We start from the raw sequence: 10061 nt of genomic DNA, 5'->3' as shown, positions 1-10061 counted from the left end.
AAAGGGAAACATTTCAGTACAGATGCAAACATAAAGTCATCATTGACTACAGATTTTGTGAATGACCACAAATGTGATAGTGTGCTTTAGAACAATTTGTCACTTCCTACTAAAATCACTTTATTAGTGACAAATAACCCTTACTAAAATGACAACCAACATCTCTCATGTCAGGGGCATTTGACGGTGGTTTTGAACAACCTGAAGGGGTCAGTGTGTTTTAATTGTAGGAATGAAAGTGTTCAGTGATGTTCTAGTTAAGTCTTAGCATTTTATTCAATGACCGGTGACGTCATATGCATAACAATATACTTTCTATTAGTTGGGTTATTCTATTTTTCATAGGGGTGGTAAGGATTCACAAGCACAAAGCTCTCATATTTAAAAAAAAAGCTCTTTTATTTACACGTGTACACACAATAAACATGTAAAAACTAATGATTGTGGTAAGGTGTTACTTCAAAATTACATTAATACCACCAACAGAAGTATTTGTTGAAGGTATGATGCAGCTATTCATAACCCAAGAAACATTCATATTTCCCAAGTCAAGAGCATAAAAATACATTTTATATTAAACTGCACCGAGTTTGCTTCAATTGCCCTAACTGACATTAAGGGCATATAAGGAGTAATTCCTACCACAAATATTGCATTTAAGAACTCTTGGACAATTCACCATAAATGTAAATGCATGATAATATGAAATATATTTCAAAGCACTGGCATGAAACAAAATGTGACACGTTTTATGGACAACAGAAAAATTAGGTACCACTTCCTCAGGAAATGCACATAAAAAGCACCCTCAAGTGGGCGGCCCATCCATTAAAGGGGGCACTATCTCTATCTTTTGTCTATTTTGTGTTATCAACTACAATTTCTCTTCTAGTACCCCACAGAATAGTAAAATTCCCAATATACAATTGATTGATTGATTGATTGCACAAGGTATTTGTTGGATGCTATTAATGGAAAATTCATATGCTTTCTAAAAGTTATATTGGCCAAAGTCCAGTAAGAGTACCCTACGCCATTGAATTTCTTTTAATGATATGAAGTGTCTTATTCCAAAACTGACAACAATAAAATCATTGCAGTTTATTTTACATACTTGGTGTCTACCAGATAAAATAGTTTTTATTGCAATGTTACTGTAATAGTGATTTTGATGTCTGCATTTACTCCTCAGGGCAAAATTCATGTCTGTAGGGCTCTCTTACATATGGAGCTATTGATTTAGTCAGCTCCCTCCATCTTGCCAGACTAAGACCACCAGCAGGCAACAAGTCTGGCTTACAGATGGGAGATGGAGGCCATGAAACACCTTGCTTTACAAGATCAATTCTTTCCTCGCTGTCTGTTAATACTCTCCGTACAAACACACAACCAGGGTTATCCTTGGTAAATCTGAAGTGATGGTAGCCTCGAATTCCCTTAACAGGTTTCAAATATGTGGAAAGAAACTTGTCCCATTTGTACCACTGAAAATTTGGTTCAGAAGACCCATGGCACATGTACAGTTTTGAATTATTGATTTTTGCACTTTTATTTACTAGTTCACCTAACTGGCTTACAGTATCAACATCACTTCTACGATAACTTTGACGAATCTTTCCAAAACAAGCATCGCATATACATTTAGTGTGGCCTGGCTCTAAGAAATGGTAATTGATTTCATCGTGTAATCCTGTACTAGTGCGAAAACAAAAATAATGAACTACAGTTTTATTCTTATTTTGACCTCCACAATTATCTGCATGACAGTGACAGGATTTCTCACCTAAACCATGATGATTAAAATAATTGTCGAGCATACTAACAACATTGTTAGCACCATGACAACTCTTGTTGTCAATACCTATAGTCTGTGACTCATCAAAAAGATAATTCATTTGTAATTTAAGCCCATCATTGCATATGCCAAAGCAGTTGACACGCAAGGGATTCAAAAAATACAGCTGACTGACCTGACGAGACTGGTGAGGTAAAACAAAACTCTGAGCAAAGTCAAAAGTGTAATGAACTGAGTATAAATCTTGTGAACATGCAGTAGCAGGTAAACTAAAATCTCTATCACATAACTCATCCTGTGCTTTCCTGATACACTCATTCAAAAATTTCCTTTCATTCTGGGCTTTTAAAATGTGTTCAGAAAAGGCTAAACTATTGATCAATTTGTCGTCCTCAGTTACTGCATACTTTAAATTATTTCGGAACTGTTCACACTTAGCACAAACATCTGTACACGGTTCCATCTTCTGTATATGGGGGACACATGACAGCCAAATGTTCCGAAAAGTTGTCTCACCAACATGCTGTTTGATTGGCTCACAGTCATTGCATGCATCGACATATTTATTGTAGACATCTGCAAATCTGTCACTCGAAGGTAAGTAAACAGGGGCCCTCCCATCTCGACCACGGGGTGCAGCTGGCATAGGTAACCCGTTCTCTTCACCATATCGTACCAAAAACTGCACTACATCTTGAACTACCTGAAAGAGTAAGGAGAAAGGACTATTATTTTGCATCAAGGAGCAGGGGGAACAATATTACAATGTAATTTAAACAAGAATTCAGTAAACTACTACATATGAATACCTGACACAGGGCTCAAATTAAACTTTTTTGAATGGTATCCCACTGGGACTACAGCTTTTAGCCCAAAGCCTATGATTGGTAGCCCACAAATATTGGCAATTATACAGTCCATGTGACACATCTTACTTTGTATTAGTCATGCATCAGCAAGTCTGGATTTTTGTTGCAAGTCTGATAGAGAACAATATAAAGTAAATATTTTGTCAAATTTGTCTTGTTTTCAATCTGGAAGAAAACTATGAACTTTCACAAATAGGTAAGTATCTGTACTAACAATGAAATTCCTGACAGAAAAAAAAATAAAATAAATTTTATGAATGTTAAATGTCAATTACGTCCTGTACAATCTTGAAAAAACCATGAACTTTCACAAATAGGTAAGTATTTGTACGTACTAGTAACAATACAATTTCCGACAGAGAATTAAAAAAAATGAATTCCAAGTGTCAAATCTGTCCTGTGTTCAATCTTCAAGAAAACTTTCAACTTTCACAAATACTAGTATCTCTACGTACTCGAAATTTGCGGTAGCCTAAGAGGGCTACAAAACTGGATATGGTAGCCCCTGTGTCATCAGATATGTATGTTTATACATACTACACAATTCCATGATTCACAGGAAAAAGCCATGTTAAATTAACTATAAAAATTCTATCTTGCAGACTACACAGTTAGTTAAAGTTTTAACATGACTAATTTACTTACTTCAAAAGAAAATGCATTTGCTGGTCTCTTGCCCTTTAAGCCATGATCTCTCGGAACTACACCATGCAACTTGTAATGTGACTTTAAATTACCAAATCTCTTCTTTCCTAATAAATGCAAAGAAAATACTTAACATTAAATTGCATAACTGTAAAAAGTAATATCTATTTCACTTTAACCAAAATGATCAACAAAGAATGACCATAGCATGATCAAATACTATACATAAAATGAACCCATGCAGTTGCCTAGGTTTTCCAGTTAATGTTTCAAAGTTCTCTCCTTTTATGATAAGGATACAATTGTCAGCATTCTATTTAGGTAGATATGACTCTCTAAACTTTTCTCTTTATTGTCTTAGCAAATTTAATATGCAAATCGTAGAAAAATAACTAAATTCATTAATACACGCAATATTCTAGGGACTGAAATAATTTCTTAAAATTAAAAATGGTAGGAAACTAGTTGAATACACAAAGGTCATGTAGTACGCCCCCACGAGTTGGGAGGCACCGCCATACTACTCTGACATGGCACATAGGGCTAGAAAACCATGGTACTTCCGACAATGATCAATACGCAGTGAAAATCGTGACATTTTTCACTTTCGAGAACTTTGCTTTTTTGTGAATTCTGTCTGGCTGTATGTATTTCAATCAGAACCATGGCGGCTGAGCGACATCTGGTTTGTTTACTTTACTATGCATCTGCGTTTCGATAGCTGATTTCGACGGTAACATAACGATCAAATTCTACACGTCCTCGAAATTCAATTCCAAAAGACTTGTAGCTCATTCTGATACGGTAAAATGAATAAAAATGAACCGAAGTGTACAATTTTGAAAACAGGCACCGTCGCTTTCTACAAACACTGACACATTCAAATCTTACTGTAAGAAACTGTACGTGCAATGACGCAAACCAAAGCAACGAAATACGAGTGATGACTTACCAATATTATGAATGTACCGCCAAGCTTTTTCACACACAATCTGACCAGAAAATCTGTACTGGAAATGTTGTCGTTCTCTTTTCCCTCCTCCTTTTGGATCACCCATAACTTCGCTCTGCTCCAACTTTGACAAGATCAACACATCAAACTGCTCTTTCGGGAACTCGGCCATGTTGATTCGGGACTCCCACACACGGTCAACATCTACACCGTTGAAGCAGTGATTTGTACAACCGCAACCCGCCTGCATCGTTGCTTGTACAGATGCCTTACTCAGATCATCCCTGGGTCCTTGGTCATCCCGAACTTCATCGGATGAGGGATATAAACGGGCTAATGCGGCAACATCGGGTGTTTCCGTGCCCTCATCGTCGCCAGAATCGTCGTGCACCTCAGCGGTATTGGTTGATGCATCGACAAGGTCATCAAAATTCTGGGAGTTGGAGCGAGATCCCGGTGGACTGAAGGTTTCTGCGATGTTATTTTGATGTTCTTCGAGCAGAAATCGTATTTCAGGATCGATTGTATCATCAATAGGTACTTCTAGAGACATATTGGCTGATGCTAGAGGATTTATACTGTGCGATAAGACTACAGACGACACGATCAGTTGATCGACGACACGATCAGTTGATCACGTGTCGCCTAGTGGCGGGAACCCGGCCGCGGGAACCGCTGTCAAGACTGTATTTTAAACACCAAAAACACGAAATAAAACTTCAGAAATCGGAAAAACACACATTAAGAAAGGTTTAGAATTTGTTAAATAAAAAACTGTCGAAAATATCATATGTATGTAGAAAAACCGTTTCTTTTTGTTGAGGTTCACTTTATTTCAATGTCAGTGACCCCGGTGCAGTGCAGTAAATATTGATACTTTGTATTCGAACGCATTGTATTCGAAACGACGCGCACTCCGCTAAGACCCCTTTCTGCTTGGAGCGGCCCAAATATATATATATATATATATATATATATATATATATATATATATATATTATATACATTATATTACATGTATTAGAGAGAGAGAGAGAGAGAGAGAGAGAGAGAGAGAGAGAGAGAGAGAGAGAGAGAGAGAGAGAGAGAGAGAGATAATACACTACAACACATTCAAAAGTTGTTTCCTGTGACATTCGCTCGTCGTTTTACATTATTGCCATTATGAAAGTGCGTGGCAATTATAGCCATTAGCTTGATAATCATTTCTAGTGTTATCAAAATATTGTCATCTTGCCAAAATTCATCTTTGGAGTGGAATTAAACAGACTTTGGATATTACCTTAACACCAGTTCCATGAGTCATCCAAAGTTATTTATCTGTTTATCCTGTATCCTATTAAATTCACAAATGGCAGCGGTAAGTATCTCCTAAGACGTAGTATTCCGTATGTTTGCTTGTCTCATATACTGTTTTAATTTGGACCAAACTTGTTCTGAGATTTTTTGAAGCTATCAAAACAGCAAAGAAAATGTACAAAGTTTACAGAACAACTCCCACATTCAAAAACCTGTCAAAGCAAGGGTTTGATAACGACGGCACAACCACCTGTAAATGGAAGTACCCGTATCAACGGGGATAACACTGCGAAGCATTACATCGGCCTTACTGATAACACCTTCAAGACGCGCTTCGCTAATCACACGCAATCGTTCCGTAAAGAAGGATATCGGACTGCACGATGCTATTCAAGTTCGTGTTGTCCTTAAAAGAAAAGAAGCAGGTCTTTGACATCTCGTGGTCAAATATTATCTCCTGATTAATCATTCACAAAGCATCACATTACTTTGTACTTGCAGTACTCTAACATAAGCAAGTGTTGTATTCTTTGTACATCAGAAAAGGTACACATTATGACAAATCTACACTATTAAACAAACGCTCTGAGTTGGTTTCAAAACGCGCCACCAAAACAACTATTATTTATCATATTTTAACACTACTTACAAATAGAATGGTACGTCCCAATCATATATATGAAAGCATTGAGCTTAGATTCTTTTTATTTATTCTTAACATACAGGATGCATATTAAGTAATGGATATCATTACTTTTTTCTTGAAGTAATTTGTGTTATATATATATATATATATATATATATATATATATATATATATATATATATATATATATATATATATATATATAGTCGGAAGGTAGGGTTCCCATGCACCCCATGGATGTATTTTTGAACCTACATTTTGTAATCCTTAGTGTCTATATTTAATGAATTTTGATGTTCCCAAAATCAAATCGTGTCCCATGGGGTTCATTTGGCGCCATCTTTGCCGCCGTCTTGGCCGCCATCTTGGATTTCAACAATGGGGTAGGGGTCACGTATCTACCGCTCGACGGAAACAGAAACAATAAAATACTATAAACGTTACATTTTAGAAAGCCAAGATCATGGCCTTTTCATTGATATATAACTTAATAGGGATTAATTAACATTCGAACGTCGATTAGACTTTATATCGGCCATTGGCCGTAAATCGTAAAATTTGCGAAATTTCACACCAAATAATTAAGTTCCCGTTCCTCCAAACAATTTTTCATAAGGTATTTATATATTTTTTGGAAGAACTCAGTGTGATAAACAAGAAAAACAACATTAAAAGTATGTGTCTTGAGATTTAGTGGGTGCATGAGCTTGTTTTCTTATTACGCGGTATGCCACATATCCGTGTGTAACATAAGGGGTAGGGGTAATGTTTCCCTTTCTGTTTCGAATCATGAATGATGAAACCATAAAAATATTACATCTTTTGAAAGTGCTGCATCAGACCTTTCTAAAAATATATAGATTTATGGGGAAAAATTGCATATTTAAAAGTTACAAAGCTTAAACCTTTCGGTTTGTGTCGATTTTAAGTGATTTTTTAAGAACGAAATTACAACATATGGGGTAGGGGTAATGTTTCCCTTTCTGCCTCGAATCATGAATTACAAAACCATATAAATGTTACACTGTTTGAAAGCTCTGAAATGGGCCTTTCCAAACATGTATAGTTTTATTTGGAAAAGTCCATATTTTAAAGTTACAAAGCTTATGCCTTTCAGCTTGTGTAAATTTTAAGTGATTTTTTAAGAACGAAATTACAACATATGGGGTATGGGTAATGTTTCCCTTTCTGCCTTGAACCATGAATTATGAAACCATATAAATGTTATACTGTTTGAAAGCTCTGAAATGGGCCTTTCCAAACATGTATAGTTTTATTGGGAAAAGTCCATATTTTAAAGTTACAAAGCTTAAACCTTTCAGTTTGTGTCAATTTTAAGTCATTTTTAAGAACGAAATTACAACATATGGGGTAGGGGTAATTTTTCCCTTTCTGCCTCGAATTATGAATTATGAAACCATATAAATGTTATACTGTTTGAAAGCTCTGAAATGGGCCTTTCCAAACATGTATAGTCTTATTGGGAAAAGTCCATATTTTAAAGTTACAAAGCTTATGCCTTTCAGTTTGTGTCAATTTTAAGTGATTTTTTAAACAAAATTATAATATAAGGGTAGGGGTAATGTTTCCCGTTCTGCCTTGAACCATGAATTATGAAACCATATAAATGCTATACTGTTTGAAAGCTCTGAAATTGGCCTTTCCAAACATGTATAGTTTTATTGGGGAAAGTTGCATATTTGAAAGTCACAAAGCTTAAGCCGTTCAGTTTGTGTCAATTTTAAGTGATTTTTTGAACAATATGCACAAAACAGTTAGTCCGTTGGCCAGGTATCGAAATCATCCCCTCTAAGGCATTTTACCCACTATGATTTTCTGTTAGCTAGTATTCTCAGCTGTCATAATCTGCTTATTTTCCATTTAACTGATGGTGTGTGAGAGTGTAACGACTTGTTTGTGAAGGGCTGTCACGCCCTCCGTAGTAAAATAGGAATGGTTAGGGGTAACATATTTACCGCTAGTCGGAAACAAAAACAAAAAAGTACCATAAACAATACATTCTTAGAAAGCCCAGATAATCCCCTTACCATTGGTATACAACTAAATGGGGATAAATCGATATTAAAACATCGATTAGATTTTATATCGGACATGAAATGTAAATTGTAAAATTTGCTTAATTTCAAACCCAATAATTAAGTTCATGTTCCTCCAAAAATTTTTACAAGGTATTTATATATCATTTGAAAGAACTTAATGCAATAGAGAAGTAAAAAACATTAAAAGAGTGTATCTTCTTGAGACTTATGGGGTGCGTCGATTGTTTACCTAATATATGGTATGCCGTACATCCCTCTATAATATACATTTAAGGGATAGGGGTATGGGTAATGTTTCCTCTCCTACCAAACGCAGCGAATAAGGAAGCCACATAAATATCATATCTCTGAAACACTAACGCAGTTGTTTTTCCAACAAGATATGGCTTGAGGGGGTAAATTCAAAAATTATGCAGTGACAATGCCTAACTCAAAGTTTGTGTTACTTTACTGACATTTACTTGTTAAAAGGAACTTAGAAAAATACTCTATAGGCATTAAATAGCACTAAAAAGCTAAAATGGTGGTTAATAAAAGACGTTTTACTCATTTCAAAAACTCAAATTCGGGAAAGAAAGTTAACAGCTATAATATGTCAAAAATTATATATTCCGAACCCACAAACTAAATTGGATGTCATAGTCGTCATGCAAAGTTGATATGACAGCAGCAACAATCAATCCCTTTTCTTTAATTGTATCGCGAGAGATATATAAGCAAAAAAGCACCACTTTGAAAGGATACCACACGGTTTCGACCGGTAAACAACATATACGCACGAACTTCAGTCGTGTGTATAAGGAGTGAAATGGTCAAAACCGAGCTCGAGTGCTGTACCCAACTTATAGGGGTTGTTTATCGCTATATTATATCAGTATATTGAAACTTGTGATGAAATTACAAACAATGTGAAGAAACCCACTTTGGAGATAGGAATGGCCAACTTTACAGTATATCGTAAATACATGCACAGTCACGTGACCGTCTGGGCAAATCAGAGCTCACTATTAATAGTGTTACTTTTAATACCACACGGGAACACGAGAGAATCTTTTATCGCTGAAAACCAATCACCATTAATCCACAATATAGCTTCTCCATAATAAGATAAGATGGATCGACAACACTTTACCTTCCTTACCAGAAAACAAGAGATCATAACCAATTTTTCGAAATTATTTTACAACGCAGAACACTATATACTCCCAATGAGGATTACATTTTCGACTGGGTACTAAAATTCAATAGCAAAATAATTCTGGAACTAAAACCCGAAAAGCCAAATGTCACAGAACGCATTCAAATTACGCAACTAAATAGTAAACAGAAGGCGAACAAACACTCTCTACACCAAGCAATATGAAGGCGAGACAAACCTCAGAAAATGACAAAAAAGGCTTATATTCCCATTGACACCTCAATGTTTAAAATGCCTTGTGATTGAATCTATCATTAGTTTCTTATCATGGATGACATTTAACCAATGTTAGACCCTGATGTCTTTGAAGCAAAGACCCTACAAACGGACGTTTTAGGGTCAATGCTTGAAGATACCACTCCCACCAGCATGATCGAATCAGAGACACTAGATTTTCGAGCTAGATCAGCCACCGGCAGCTGAGAAAAAATAAGTCAACATAATCATCAGAGTCAAGCGAGCTAGACAACGGCTTCACACATTATACTTCACAGAGAGGACATTCTTACACAATTCACAAAAAGCGTTCAAAAGCGATCCCAGGGACGGGCATGGCTGGTTGCGTGGCAAATGCAAAATGTTAGTCATGCTGAATCA

The 10061-nt window shown here is 35.9% G+C and overlaps 1 protein-coding gene across 1 annotated transcript; it reads right to left on the bottom strand.

Moving 5' to 3' along the window:
* Positions 1–375: 375 nt before the first annotated feature.
* On the bottom strand, positions 376–4949 carry LOC139125799 (uncharacterized). The gene is made up of 3 exons (XM_070691889.1): positions 4262–4949; positions 3310–3416; positions 376–2498 (listed from the first exon to the last, which is right to left on the bottom strand). Exons 1-3 carry the CDS (start codon positions 4812–4814, stop codon positions 1182–1184), a joined length of 1977 nt encoding a protein of 658 aa, XP_070547990.1. The 5' UTR covers positions 4815–4949; the 3' UTR covers positions 376–1181.
* Positions 4950–10061: the final 5112 nt, after the last annotated feature.

The sequence above is a fragment of the Ptychodera flava genome (assembly GCF_041260155.1).
Source record: "Ptychodera flava strain L36383 chromosome 3 unlocalized genomic scaffold, AS_Pfla_20210202 Scaffold_26__1_contigs__length_13983176_pilon, whole genome shotgun sequence".
Classification (NCBI taxonomy): Eukaryota; Metazoa; Hemichordata; class Enteropneusta; family Ptychoderidae; genus Ptychodera; species Ptychodera flava.
Note: the sequence above shows the minus strand (reverse complement) of the source record. Positions and strands in the feature narration are given on the sequence as shown.